Genomic DNA, 15,216 nt, shown 5'->3' on the forward strand with positions numbered 1-15,216 from the left:
CCTGTATAGTTTATAGCAAGAGAAAAGGGTTTTGAGCTAGTGTACCCATTCAGTACACACTACTGATCTGTCTAGTGAGTTAATAAGGCAATTGTGTTACATATTCAGCAAAAGCCATACAAACACACATGGGATGGAGAAGGTTGAGGCTTACCATTCAGAAAGAAAACTTTGTTGAGTGTGTGAGTGAAAAACCTGGAAAATGGTAGATCCACAATCTTCAAATTGGGATGAAAGATTATCATGTGCCATATACAACATTGTTCCAAACTGTTACCGACATACTAAATGATGGGAAACTGTCTTCAAATTGAGTTCTAAAACCCTGGATTGTATTTGAATTAATATCAGAGGCGCACTGAGGAAACCATCTGAAGAGACACTGGTTTAATCTAGCACTGTCCATGTGGACAAGAGGGTGTGTGTGCGTGTGTGCGTGTGTGTGTGTGTGTGTGTGTGTGTGTGTGTGTGTGTGTGTGTGTGTGTGTGTGTTCCCATGATGTGGAGGGTCAAGACAGCAGCAGATGAAGTTTGTCACACAATTCCCTTTCTTCCTTTATCCTATACTGACTCTGCCCTTTGTTTCAGAGATATGGACTTTTTAGTACTGGTATACAATCAGCACAGGGGAAGAATATCTTCGAACCAAATCTTGGAATTGGCATGTCTGTTGAGACACAAACACAATGCAATTGGAAATGAGTGGCATGTGCCTACAGCTGACCTGACTCCATACACCTTGTGTTGATGCACCTGTGGAGGCAGGCAGCAAGGCTGAGAGGGTAGCATGAATAGTGGGCAAGTTTGTTGGTACCTAAATGGCATCCCAACTGTAGTAGCATCAAAAGAGGCCAACACTGATCCATGTGCAACCACGTGGAATTAACATGGGTAGCAACAGTTTACCAGTTGTAAATCTGCACAAATGTACATATGTGTGTGCATCAAAGATTGCTACTGACAGTGGGAGGGCCTAGCATTGGTCCACTGGTAAATCACTGCCTACTTCACGCTAGGCAGTCCCCAGACAATAAGGTGCTTGCCTGTCCCGGCACTGATTATTCAGTTTGGGTGTATGCAACACTAGCATTGATAGCAACATATAACATCCACACTACAGTGTAAAGCTTCCTGGACACCTGTGGAAGCTCTCAAGATCCATGCAAAACAGCCATCAGCAACCTTGAACTATACCAACCTTGAAGGAAACCAGGCTACCAAATGATGGTTCAGTACAGGAGGAAAATTAAATATTTTTTTCTGGAAGACAAAGGACACTGCGAGTCTCAGACAACAGTGTCCGATTAGCTGCTTGCATGATCCATTGAGCACCTTTAAAAGCCTAATTGGGATCTCAGAATGCTTTATGACTTTGCATTTGTCAACTAGCAGCAGAGCAATAACACTGAGAGCTGTATACACACCAGTGCTGACCTCTACTGCAGACATAAAATGACCAGTTTTTTGAACATCTCAGTGAAATGGTGCAGGGTCTGCACCCTGTGGACCGACTGTGCATTCTTGGTGACTTCAATGCCCATACTGTATGTGATTCTGCTGCTTGGCCAGACTGCATAGCTATACATGGTGTGAGGAAGATGAATGAGAATGGTTTACTGCTGCTTGAATTTTGTGCCAAATACCACTTGTGTGCCACTAACACATACTTTAAATACAAGGTGAGTTACAAGGTTTCTTGGCTGCACCCTTGCTCCAAACATTAGTATCACCTACATCTGATTTTAACTAAGAGGCAAGTGCTCTGGCATTTTCTTCACACATGCTCCTTCCATAGCACTGACTGATACTGATTATACAGCAATAGTGACAAAAGTGCACTTTGTGCTTAACACTTTCAACACTGTCCTCTTTACACCCGGCACTTGGCTGTGAACTGGCATATTTAATGGATGTTTGAAATTAGATTGCAAACAACAGAAAAATGAGAGGAATGTGGTTTTTGCATGATTTAAAAGGAAAAAGTAAGAGCTTTACATGAATGTGAGTTTATTTTAGAATATAAAATACAAATGGGTGTTATAATTAATAAAAGAAAACACAAAAATGTCGTGGATAAAAAAGTTTTAGATGGTCTCTCTCTTGAGTAACGCCATTATTACTGTATCTAAATTTAAAACAAAATATCACTGGACTGTATAACAGCAGGTACCTATCTTTTGTTTTTTAGTTTTAGTGTTTTGAATATTCGTCGCAAACCTTTCCTGTTTTTTATTACAGTTACCACTCCATGAGCTTTATTTTCCCACAACATGTCCAAAAGAGATGGACTGGTGTAGTACCTATCCATATAAATGCAATATCGTTTGCCAAAGTACTGTGAACACAACCTTTTTAGAAGGCCCTGGATACTATTGCCAACACTGCCTGCAGAACCTGTGTATAAATCACAGTTTAGCATATAACCAGTTGATGAACGCAGAGAGCATACAATTTTATTCCATATTTATTGGTTTGTTTTTCATGTATACTCTGAAGCTTGTTCTACCACGAAAGGGACACATTGCCTCATCTATTGTCAGATTCATGCCTGGACGAAAACTGATTTTGCTTTTATTCACAAAGAAATCAAACAAAGGCCTCACTTTGTGAAGTGGGTCATGCTTTTCTTCGTCTCTGCTAATGAACGTAGCATTGTCATTCAAGTGTAACATCGACAATGTAGCTCAAAATCGATCGCGTCTCAACAATTTACTCGCAAATCCTGTCTGTGAAAATGGGTCTGTTGACCAATAATCACTGATTTTTCGGCAATTTGACGACGCACATATGCAAAATAATACTACGAGACCAGTAAATCTCTTGCAATTTTACTGCAGACCACTTACGCCAAACAGAGTTTATTTTCAGGCTACCTTTGCGTTTCACTACCGTAATAACATTATCAGCGTACCGATTTGTTTCACTTTTGATGAGCCGAATAAGGTCATCAAAGAAATAACTAAAATATTGAAGCTCCTCAGTGGCATCTGAAAAATGTGATGCTACGCTGACTACTTCCTGGAAATCTGGTAGAACTGGCCGATCATCTAGTTCCGACCAGTGATCGGTGAGCCACACATGATCAGGTACCACAGATGATGACTGACGGTCTGTACCATTGTCTACATAGAAAAAAAATAATGCTAAGATTGGTACTAAAAGGTACTAAATGCAAGTGAAGTAATGAACACTACTCACAATACAAAATGCGCTAATGAACTCTTCACTTTATAAACAATCGAGACATATACATACCCGAATCATCACTTGTACTTTCGTCTGGAGAGTACAAATCCTCTTTGTCAGAATCGTCAATTTCAGATCCTGCATCTCCATAAAGAATATCTAAGATCTCTACCTCCGTCAACTCGCTGCGCGATATTTTCACGGTCGTAAACATCTGTGAATGAACTGCAGGTAACTTCGTCTTTGCAGTGCTCACAACCGCTACCAGGATGAGAGAGCCTCTTGCGGAAGAAGAACGAAATACCTCCACATTAGTTGACGAACTGCTTCGGAGACCCGCTAAACGAGCTTATGGAGCCAAATATAGGCTCGCCCGTATGGTATACGGGTGCCGTTGCCAATGTCAGGGCGGCCACGCCCGTAAGGTGTACAGGCACCGTACTCTAAGTTTTAAAGAGATTCACTCTGCTAAAACACTTTGTAGATTCAAAATTAACCTTTGCAAAACTAAGGACACTACAACAGTAGAAATATTTGCTGATGAAGTTCACAAAAAAGTTAATACCTGGAATGTAAACACACCCATTGCTAAAGCTTGGCAAAAGATCAAGTCACTTCTTACCATTACAGCTGAAATTACTTTTGGAAATTTGAAAGTGAAATACCTGGATGAGTTCTTCAAGCAAGGTGATACCCTGAAACAATTCCTCGATTCTAAATTTCTGCCAAGTTTTAATTGGCACTCAAACCCTTGCAACAATACCTGCAGTGATCTAAACAAAGCAAAAGCAATCATTCAGCACACCATCTGCAACTGAAGAAGGTTACTGGCAATCATTCTTCCCGCAAACTATTCACGATGAATAGAAAGGGGGGGAAGTGACAATGGAAGACAAAGTACCCTCTGTTACACACTGCAAGGTGGCTTACAAGGTATAGATTTAGATGTAGAAGACATACTAGGACAAATCAAGTGTAAGAGTACAGGTGTGTTTCTATGCTGGAAACCTTGGTCGAGTATACTCAGGTATCAAAAGGGAACTGGACCTGCCTCTAAGAAGACTGCTATGCTTACAGAACAGTCATCATGAATTGTTATCGACTGTGCAGCCTATAATCACATTTGGCCAACATAATCTTAAAAGCAATAGGTGAAATTCCTCAAAAGTCAACTTGCCACCAGCTGGACAGCATGCCTCCTAAGGAGCAGCTTCAATGAGCTGCTGTGCTGCTTAAATGTGGGAAATGTCCTCGCAAAGTTGCTATCCGCACATAACTTGTCAAAATGCTCTGCAACCTTATACTGAAATGTCCAGCTGAGAGTACTGTACCACAAAACAGTCCTTGTGGTGCTGTGAGCATGTGTACCCCAATCTCAATGTGGGTTTCGAGCTCAGCAAATTACTACTGATATGACCTTCATACTCCATCAAATTTAAGGAAAGTTGTGCAAGCAGAAGATTCAATTGTTCATTGCTTTTATCAACCTACATAAGACAGGACAGGGAGATACCACTGTATACTTCACTAATGAAGGTAGGGTCCTCCTCTAAATCTCCTGAAGATGATCATGGCTTTTCACAATGATATAAAGGGTGCTGTGGTATCTGCCAGAAGCACATCTGACGTGTATGTTGTGCAAAGATAAATTTATCAAGGCTGTGTACAAGCCCCTACCTTGTTTGGTATATTCTTCTTGCTACTTCTCAAAGTTGCTTTTGGCAAACCAAACCTGGGTATCCACTAACATACCAGGACTAACAGGAAACATTATAACTTCCCACTACTATGATCCAAGTGCTGTTGTGAGAACTTTCTTGTAAGTAGACTTTTACACACCAAGAGTGCAGCATTCGTAACACATACTCAGGATGACCACCAAAGGCTCACGGACAAATCTGCTACTGTGTGAAAACTGTTCTCTACATCTGTGAATGTGAAGAAGATTGATTATGGCGTGAGTACACACGGATATGCCTGCCGTAAATTGGATAGCTCTTTGTTGAACATAGCCAACAAATTCTGCCACCTTGGCTCAGAAGTGTCAGAGAATCTCTCTCTCTGGACAATGAAATATTTGTGAGAATTGGCAAAGTTGCAAATACTTTGAGAATCAGCTCTGCACAAGAGTATAACACAACAAAAATATTCATTTATTGAGCATGTAAGCTAAGCATCCTCTTGTACGTGCCAAGAGTTAGACATCATACACTAAACAAGAATGTAAGCTTGACAGCTTTCATCTGCAGTGCTTAAAAAATATTCTAGGTAGTACATGGAGGCACCATGTGACAAATGAGACAGTTACAAACACTGTAAAGTTACTAATGTCACTGTAACTCTCACAGAATGTCTGCTTTGGTGGCTTGGAAACTTACACAGTATGGACCGCTCCCTTCTTCGCCAATACATACTAAACTCCTGTCTTCACCAACACATACTAATTGATTGGATAGCAGCACGTGCCAAAGGACCACCAGGAAGACCTGCATTGTGTTTCCAAGATTGCACTCAGATTCACATGACCACTTTTAATACCAATTGCAATAAATGGGAACGAGAGGTGCTCACCAAAGACCACAGCAGATCGAGGAAACTTGTCAAGGATGGCAGCAACTGTCATGATGGCACCTGGCTATCAGGTTATCTGTGACGTGAGCGAGCAGACAAGTGCTTACAAAAAACCTCATTTCGGGTTGATATACACTTTCTCAACATATGGGCACCAAGGTCGGCCCTCACATTGCACTTCAGAGACATCAACAAAAGTGCCTGTATGATGCTACTTGAATGTTCTGTTAGGAAGTCTTGGACGATTATGATGATGGTGGTGGTGTTATCTGTATAGAGTCTAAAGAGCAATCCATACAATGGCATCATTCGAAAGTTCCAAACTCAAAAAAATAAAATATAATCTTCACAGAAAGTGGTGGTATTTTGTGTCCAATAATGTATACTCTTTGTACATTTTGTAGGACTGAAAATATCAGTGAGGCCCAAAGTGTTCTGCCAAACACTACAAGAACTTAGAAATCATTCAAAATCATCAGCACAAAAAGTTGATCCACAATTTTCTTGATTAATGTTAATGCATAACCACAAACAGATGCTATGTTCAGAAGATTGGAAACTTTCGGGGGAATCTTTTTGAATACCCCTCCCTTACATTCCAGCAACTGCCATAGCCATCTAAATCTCATGAAACAGATCGATTCATAAACACTTAAACCTTCAGTTATGAACTGGCTGAAATCAGTTCAATGGACTGGCTGTGATGTGCCAATTGCATGGCCCCCATGTTCCCCAGACCTGATACCACTCATTTTTTTTTTTTCTTTTTTCTTTTTTATGGGGATCCAACGCGGATAGTGTGTTTGTACCTCCTTGCTGGCTTCTCTACCTGAACTTAGAGCAAGAATGTATGCCACCACAGAGCAAATTACACTTGCATTACTACACCGAGTTTGGGAAGAAATTGACTTCCAATGGGATGTGTGCAGGATAACCAATGAAAGCCACAAACAACATCTTTAGTTTAACATAAAAAACTTTGTTTCCCTACAAAATAACACTAAACCCAGCTCTATATCTTCTCTCAATAAATTTATATGGATTTTTAAAACTGGAAAGTCTTTTTTTGAAACATCCTGGAAGTGCTGACAATCTGACCAGTACTGACTTGGGAAACAATGCATATGTTATAAGTGGTCTTGTGAAACAATGCAGAATATGATGCCAGACAGCAGTTCGTACATGAAAAAAATGTTCTTGAGCACCTTGCTGCAGACACACCTGATCTTTTCCCAAGTGTGTGACTAAAGAGACACAAATTAGTGACTATGATGCTTTAACACGAGTAATGTTTACTAAAGGCAAAATGTCACCAAGGAATCTCTGAGAGCATTTCTGTTTGGTCAAAGTGACTGACAGTCACTATAAACTTACCTAAAAGATGAACTGAGAACATTTTCTTTCTCTCAGCCCATATTTATTGAGAATCTCTCTTATAATTAATAGTTAAGACATGACTTGGAAAGTTGGAGAAGGAACTGGCAGAAATAAAGCTGTTAGGGTGGGTTGCAAGTCTTGCTTGGATAACTCAGCTACTAGACTACTTGCCTCTGAAACGCAATGATCAAAGGTTCAAGTAATGGTCCTGCATATTGTTTTAATCTAGCACAAAATTTCAAAGCAATAAACACACCACTGCAGAATGAAAATTCACCGAGGATCTTAAATAATGTTCTCATTATGCATAGAAGATTTACCAGATATGTTCAACAGCACTATCAGATGGTTCACTGATAATTCTGTCATCTATGGAAGAATATCATCTGACAACCATAAGAAATGGGGAAGGCCTTTGACAAAATTTCCATTTTCTGTAATGAACAGCAGCTCTCTTGAAATGTGGATAACCTGATGGTGGCAGTATTTGATTTACAGGACTAGTAATGAATACCTTTAACACATCACATACGTAAATATCTTGGGCACATTCAGAGGGATACACATAGTTCTAAAGTTCTGAAAATAAATGAGCTCTTGTCAATACTCAAAGATACAAAAAATTAAAATCAATGTCTAGCCAAGTTTATAATTGCAGACAATGTGGAACTATTACAAGAAATGGTTGAAGAGCATCCACTGCTGTGCTCCATAAGCACTTTAGTCATCATCAGCTGTGAAGTTTAATAGAAGAATTAATGTGCAATGAATTCACCTAGGTTTCTAAGTGCAATTACATGTGGTGTTGGGCATTCTTCCCTTTGAGCATCAGTCTTCTTTCCTGAAGGAAGCACAGTGACTGGAGATCAGTTGTGTGTATGCTTGAATATTTCGTCCTAATTTTTCTGTTTTTATGCATGAGAAGCAGTCAAAAGGGAAACCTGTGAGTGATCTGGTTCCACAATAACAATGCCTCCATTCACACGATATCTAAAACAGAAGCCTTTCTTGCGGATCCAAAATCAATGTATATTTGCACCCACATTATAGCCTTGAAATTGCATGTGGGCACAATTCTGAACCTCAGATGAAGCTATGTCTGCAAATGAAGTGTTTCTGAACACTGTCCAAATGCATCAATTTAACCCTTTACCTGCTCTGGATGTGTTAATGCACGCACCTTTGTACCTGTCCCTGTGTGCTCTGAACGTGTTCTTCTACCTGGTACTCTAAACGTGTTTACGCGTAGACACGTTCAGAGTACCAGGTAGAACGACTAGTGGTGTGCGTAAACACGTTCAGAGCACACCGGGACAGGTACAAAGGTGCGCGCGTTAACATGTCCAGAGCAGTTAAAGGGCTAAAACTTACCTACAGTAAATAATAACACAAGATGCAGTTATATCACAAATTGAACAAATAATTACAAGATTTTGGCAGTAATGAATGTCTATGTATGTACAATTATTAATTAAGAACAAAAACCTCTGATCTCTCCTTCCTCCCTCTCCTTCTTCCTCAGAATCACTATACTCATTGTCAGGAGCTATCCTCTTATCCAGAGCAGCCTGTGTTAACCTTTCATCAGGATTCGCTTTTTCTTCATCCTCATCAGAATCATTTACTGCGTCTTCTGGTATTGCTGCAAAGACATTTAAAAAGCAAGTAAAATTTTGTTTATATTATTGGAAAATTTAACTTTCTTTGGATGTTATATTTATGTACCACTAAGAACTACAAATAAAACATTATTTATTCACTACTGGCTTTGAAGGAAACAGTCATCATGCAACATGAAATTGCTATTGCAGCACTGTAGTATCCAGACATCAGCAGCACAAAATGTACTGAAAAACTAGACATGTTCCACATATTTCCATCAAAATTTTATTTCAGATGCAAACTAAATGGGATGTATGAAACAATCATCATTCATAGGGTAGTGAAAAGTACTAAAGAGGACTGTACAGCAAAAATCATAGCATTACCAGATCAATAATCTCGAAAGCTGGCTGATATTTTCAAATTACATGAGCCAGAACAGAAAATATCTTATTGTCTAACTGACCAAAATTTTACCTTCTGGAAAATGAGAGTTAAGCAGTTCAACAGGTTTCCACCTATGGAACATAAACTTATTATTGTTATAGGTTACTGTTAGGAGTCTGTTCTATTGGATGCTAAGTTCATCCGGTTATTAATATGTATTTCATTAATATATGTTTTAGGAAATACCCATCAAAATCAGTTTAATTTTCATCTAAATCATTCAGGAACATGGTACTCAGAAGATTGTAAGTATGATTCCTCTTTTGACTCCAGTGTATCAAAATAATCCTAATTTTATAATCATTTTCCTTACTAAAGAAACATGTGAATTTGTTAGTCCTCTATTTATTTATTCCCAGTTATTCCTTCTGGAGACAATCAAGGGCTTTGAATACAGTTATTTAGTTGATACCATTGCTTACAAAATGAATGTGATGTCATTATCTAATCCACACACAAAAGATTAGCGCTTTGGGGATGAAACCTGTAAAAAAAATACTGATTTGAACAGACTACCGAGAAGTCTGCCACCCAAAATTTTTAAGTACACACTTTCTTGATGGTTCCTCTCATCCCTGTTAAGTGTTGTAATTCCCACTCACCTCAGCTTCTAAGTAGGTGATATAGTTCAAGTATTACTAAATTGGGAGGGGAGGTTGGCTCATTGGAGAAACACATACTTTTTCTTTTTGGTGGGTCTCTGCAGTGACATGTTTTTCGCTTGTGATCTCGGCTGAATCAACATTGCAAGGTGGTGTCTGACCAACACTAAAATTGCTAGAGTTTTTGGGATTTTATAAATAGAAACACTTGATTTCCGAGTCTGAGGACAATGAGCACAAATTATTTAGTATTTTTATTCAGATTTCAGTTGAGAGTATTTTCAGTAGATAATTATAAAGTGATATTATTTTCAAATATGACTGTAGTAGAATCTAGGCACATAAGAGAGAAACATCACTGTTAGTCGTCTAGATGTTAAACCCGATGAGTGGGATTGCAGAAAACCAAGGTCAATCATGTATTTTCAGGACAATCTGGACAGTACAATATATGTTTAGATGAATGCAGTGCATCTATAAATATTTTTGTGTACTTTCTGACAGATTCTTTCATTTAACACACAAAGCAATACCATTATGCGAAAAAGGGAACAATAAAGTACATAACTACAGGGGATCTCTCTATTTAACAAAGGGTACAAGGTTTTGTAGAGAATCTTGCTGAGCAGAGTTGAAGAACAACTGGGGACAACAATAGAAGAGCACCAGAGTGGCTTTAAAAAAAAGGACGAACTGTACAGAACAGATATTTGCAATAAAAAGGATAACAGAACATAGACATGGGAAATGAAGATAGAGGACTGGTTGCTACAACACAAGCAATAATAAAGGAAACATTAAACGACACTACTGCCAGGATCAGGCTTCGAAATAAAAACAGGTGTGAGACAAGGGGATGGGCTGTCACCAATTTTATTTAAACTGGGTTTGGACGAAATTGTGAGGCAGGTGTATAAATAGGGTACATGGTTAAACATAATGCAACAGTGGACTGCCTGGCATTCACAGATGACATAGCACTTTTAAATGAGACAGAAGAAGAAGTGAATACAGCACTAAAAAATCTAGCCAAAACACCAGAGAAGGTTGGACTGAAGATTGCACATAAGAAGACCAAGACACTAAACACTGAGTCTGACTGGAAGATAGATGGCCAAGTGGTTGAGAAAGCCAACAGTTTTCGTTATTTGGGGGAGAAAATAACTGGTGGCATACAGGGAAACAGTAGCACAGTAGACAGGGCACAGCTTTTGCAGAAGCTTTGGTATGCATTGAATATAACATATGGCAAGAAAAATCTTTTCACGGAATGCCAAATTGTGACATTACAAAGCAACTGTAAGAAATGCTGCTCTGTATGCATCAGATACAATCACACTCAGCAAATGAGCTTGTATACAGTTAGAGAACGAGGAGTGGAAAATTTTGAGACACATATGGGGCACCAAAAAACATGGGGATATCTGGATACACGTAACATGACAGGAACTGTATGTAAATATTGAACCCATATTGAGCGAGAAATGGAAGAGGAAGATACAAGTTTTTGGGCACATCATGAGTATAGATGAGGAGAGGTTGGCTAAGATGATATAGAATGCTACATGTCATACAGGAAACAACTGGGTGAAGGAAGTCAGAGATGACTGGAAGGCTGTAGGAATAAAACAAAGGACTCTGCAGGCAGTAGTACAGGACAGGGAGAATTATAAAGGGTCGGTGGATGGTCACAGGTGGCCGGACACCAAAGTTGTCTTAACAGAAGAAGAAAGGAAGAGAAGAGCTGAGAGAATGAAGAGGTATTGGGAAGAAAGAAGGCATGCAAAACAAGCCACATGTGATCCTGAAGGGTCTTAATAAAGCTGAAGAAGAAAGCAGGAATGTAAACTATATGCCGAAGTTAGGGGATAATAATTCCCTTTCTTTTATTGTACACTATGAAAGTGACATAGAGTAACACTCACTGAAACTGGAAAGTTTTTAGCAATTACAGTTCACATATGTATCAGTCAGAAAATAGGTCTCAAATTTCTGTTGTGTGATGCCTTTCTGTCCAAAAATTACAACCTAAAAGTTAGACCTCTCTGGAAACTATGAGTGCAAATTTCCACTGCACACATTTTTAATGTCATCACTGCAAATTAAGGCATTCGTAAATTGTATGTCCATTATTTCAAACAATATATGCCCATATGTTACTGGAGTCAAGCATAGGTTCCTCGTTTTGTCAGTGTTGTTCTACTTGGACGATGACAATAATGAGACTTACAAGTACAACAAAGAAAATTGCTGTTTACTGTGAGTGAATGGTCATCAGTACTCCATAATAAACATTTCTTTTTAAGTATCTTTTTCTCAGATTAATAAATATAATCTTTAGCTGTCAATTTCGTATCCCAGCTCTTTGCCTTCGACTCTTCACATCACATACTTGCTTTTTCAATCTTAACACAGCAAAACAAGAGCAGGAAAAGAAACATTTTACACCATGAAATTAACCTGAAATATATTTTCTGCTTACCCTGCACCTGTACACCTGGAGCATGTGGTAACATCCTTAAATTCTCAAATAACCTCGTCCTGAAATAAAAAATAAAATTAACTCTTATCACTGCTCACTGTTGGTTTTGCTTGCAATTGTTATAAACAAAATATTTGATAATAACATAAAAATCTGAAGTCTCAAAGCAACACATTTGCTGATCAAACTACATAGCAGTTCTTGATAAATGAATAAGTATCTTTACAAGATAAGGAGGAAAATGAAGGCCCGTTAACACAAAGCAAAAGCTCATGTGCTCAGTTCTCAAAAGAAAATGGATGAAAAGACTCAATGAAGCCAATCATCATATACATTTACAAAACATAACCCATTAGTGCCACAATTCCAAACAAAAGCATGCACAATGAGCTACTATGAACAATCTTAATATTCAATACAATAAAGGAGTGTAGATATCAGGTGTAGAATTTTACAACACTCCCCCTCCCATTCCCTAAATGTGTCATCAGGCATGCACTACACACAGTAAGTGGATAATAGGGTAGTGGCCAAAACCAGACATTAGTAGCAATGAAATTCTAAACACTGATTGGAACATATTTCGGAAAGACAGGTTGAATGCTACTGGTGGAGGCATGTTTATAGTAATAAAAATACAATAATATCTAGTGAGATTAGTATAAATAATAATTAATTTGGGTGAAGACAAGTGTTAAGAGACAGATCAAACCAGGTCATCAGACGCTTTTATAGACTCCTTGCCTCAGAAGCGGTAGTGGCAGAGCAGCTGAGGAGAAATTTGGAAAATGTTTTGTAAATTTCCTGGTCATACTGTTGTATTTATTGAGAGATTTCAACTTATCAGCTGTTGACTGGGAGACTCAAGTGATTAGGGCAGACAGTCGGGACAGAGAACCGAGTGAAACTATTCTAAATGCCTTATCTGAAAATTACCATGAGCAGTTTATCAAGTACCCAACTTGTGAAGGTAAATTCTTAGTTCTGCTGGTGACAAACAGACCCAAACTTTCTGACTCCGTTAACACACACAACAGGGAACAAGTGATCATAAGCCTGTTGCAGCACTGATGGATAAGGATGTAAATGTGAATACAAACAAAGGTAGGAAGACCTTTCTCCTTAGCAAGAGTGACAAGAACAGATTTCAGATTACCTGAGTGGTCAGCATGAAAATTTCTTTTGCAGCGCTAACAATGTTGAGTATCAATGACAAGTTCTAAGAGCACTGAACAATACACTTTAAACAGGTATGAGTAGAGCCAAGTAGTGAGGGATGGAGAAGACTGCCATGGTTTTGCAGTAATGTTAGAAACTTGCTGAAAACAAAGACAGTTTCACTGCAAATTTAAATTCAGACAGACAGACAAAAATGAAACAAAGCCAAAATTAGAAAAAGGAGGGCTGTGCGTGAAATGTTCAACAAGTTCAAAAGTAAAATTCTATTTATTAACTTAACAAAAAATCCTAAGTGTTTGTCTTTAGTTAAATCAGTAAAGAGATTGAAGCCCTCTGACCAGACACTCTGTGACCATAATGGACTGAAATGGAGGATGCCACAGAAAAAGCCTAAATACTAAACTTTTTTCTTCCAAAATTGTTTCGCATATGACAGAAAAAAAGCATAATCCTTCAACAGAGGAAAGAACACTAAACACAATGGCTACCAGCATGATTTTACATCGAATCTACAGAACAACTTGTCCCTTTCTAGCAGCTGTGTACCATATGTCTCTGGCAGAGCTAAGTGTCCCTGATGATTGGAAAAGAGCCCAAGTCATTCCAGACACAAAAGAATTAAAGAAGCTGCCAGTGGAATTCATTTATATCATTGGGGGAAGGTGAAAATTTGTCCTGGTCCAGGATTCAAACCCAGGTCTCTTGCTTACCGGGCAGATGCGCTGACCACTACACCACCCAGACAGAGCAGATGCACACCAACCTCGAACACTTATGGAATCGACAAGATGCCGTGAGCAATGAGGCTAATGAGCAGGTCCATTACATCGCTAGTGTTTGGTATAAGCTGAGAATTTGTGTTTGAGGGGAAGCATGCTAGGAAAGTCCATGTGGTTGTGGTGACCACTGTGTCCACATGGCGCACTGGTCAGTACATGTGCCTAGTAAGCAGGACACCCGGGTTCAAAACCCAGTTCGACACAAACTTTTGACTTAGCTCTGATATAAAGCAGTGTCCACTTGCAGCTAATGCCTTTAATTTCTTTCTGTCTTGATTCGTAGTGCCTGCAGGATCAAAATGGTTTCTATGTACGAAAGAACAACCACCACATATACAAATCATTCCTGTTTTGTAAAAGGTTCGTTGCACAGACGCACAAAACTATAACCTACATCTAACATAGGTCTGTTGTAGAACTTTGGAACATCTATTATGCTCACATATTATGACATTTCTGGACACTGAATATCTCCTCCGTGGCAATCAACACAGGTTCCGAAAACAATGATAATGGAAACCCAGCTCACTCTGTTCATCCATGTGACCTATAAATCAGTAGGTAACAGTGTCCAGATAGATGCTGTATTTCTTCAATACAGTTCCACACTGCCACCTAATGGACAAAATACATGTGTATGGAATATCAGACCAACTGCATGACTGGATTTAACAGGTTCTAGCAACAGAACACAGCACGTCACTCTCACCAGAGAGAAGTCTTCATATGTAAAACTAACTTCAGTTGTACCCCAAGGAAGTATTATAGGCCAATAACTTTTCACAATATACATAAATGACAGTACACAATACAAGAAGTTTGTGGGACTTTTCACGAATGACACTGTTGTACACAGGTAAGTCGGATTGCTAGAAAATTGTAACAAAATGCAGGAAGACCTACAGAGGATCAACACTTGGTGCAGTGTGTGACAACTGACTCTCCTATATAGACAAATGTAATTAATTGTGTATACTTAGATGGAAACACC

General features: G+C 38.9%; 1 protein-coding gene across 2 annotated transcripts in view; it reads right to left on the reverse strand.

Moving 5' to 3' along the window:
- The window catches only part of LOC124787645 (histone deacetylase HDAC1), a 147,255-nt gene that overhangs the window by 17,780 nt on the left and 114,259 nt on the right, over positions 1-15,216 (reverse strand). For both annotated transcript variants that reach the window (XM_047254431.1, XM_047254430.1), the window contains exons 7-8: positions 12,268-12,326; positions 8,620-8,776 (exon numbers count right to left, since the gene is read on the reverse strand). In XM_047254431.1, the coding sequence (XP_047110387.1) occupies positions 8,620-8,776; positions 12,268-12,326 (216 nt within the window). The remainder of the gene's footprint in view (positions 1-8,619; positions 8,777-12,267; positions 12,327-15,216) is intronic.

The sequence above is a fragment of the Schistocerca piceifrons genome, chromosome 3 (assembly GCF_021461385.2).
Source record: "Schistocerca piceifrons isolate TAMUIC-IGC-003096 chromosome 3, iqSchPice1.1, whole genome shotgun sequence".
Classification (NCBI taxonomy): domain Eukaryota; kingdom Metazoa; phylum Arthropoda; class Insecta; order Orthoptera; family Acrididae; genus Schistocerca; species Schistocerca piceifrons.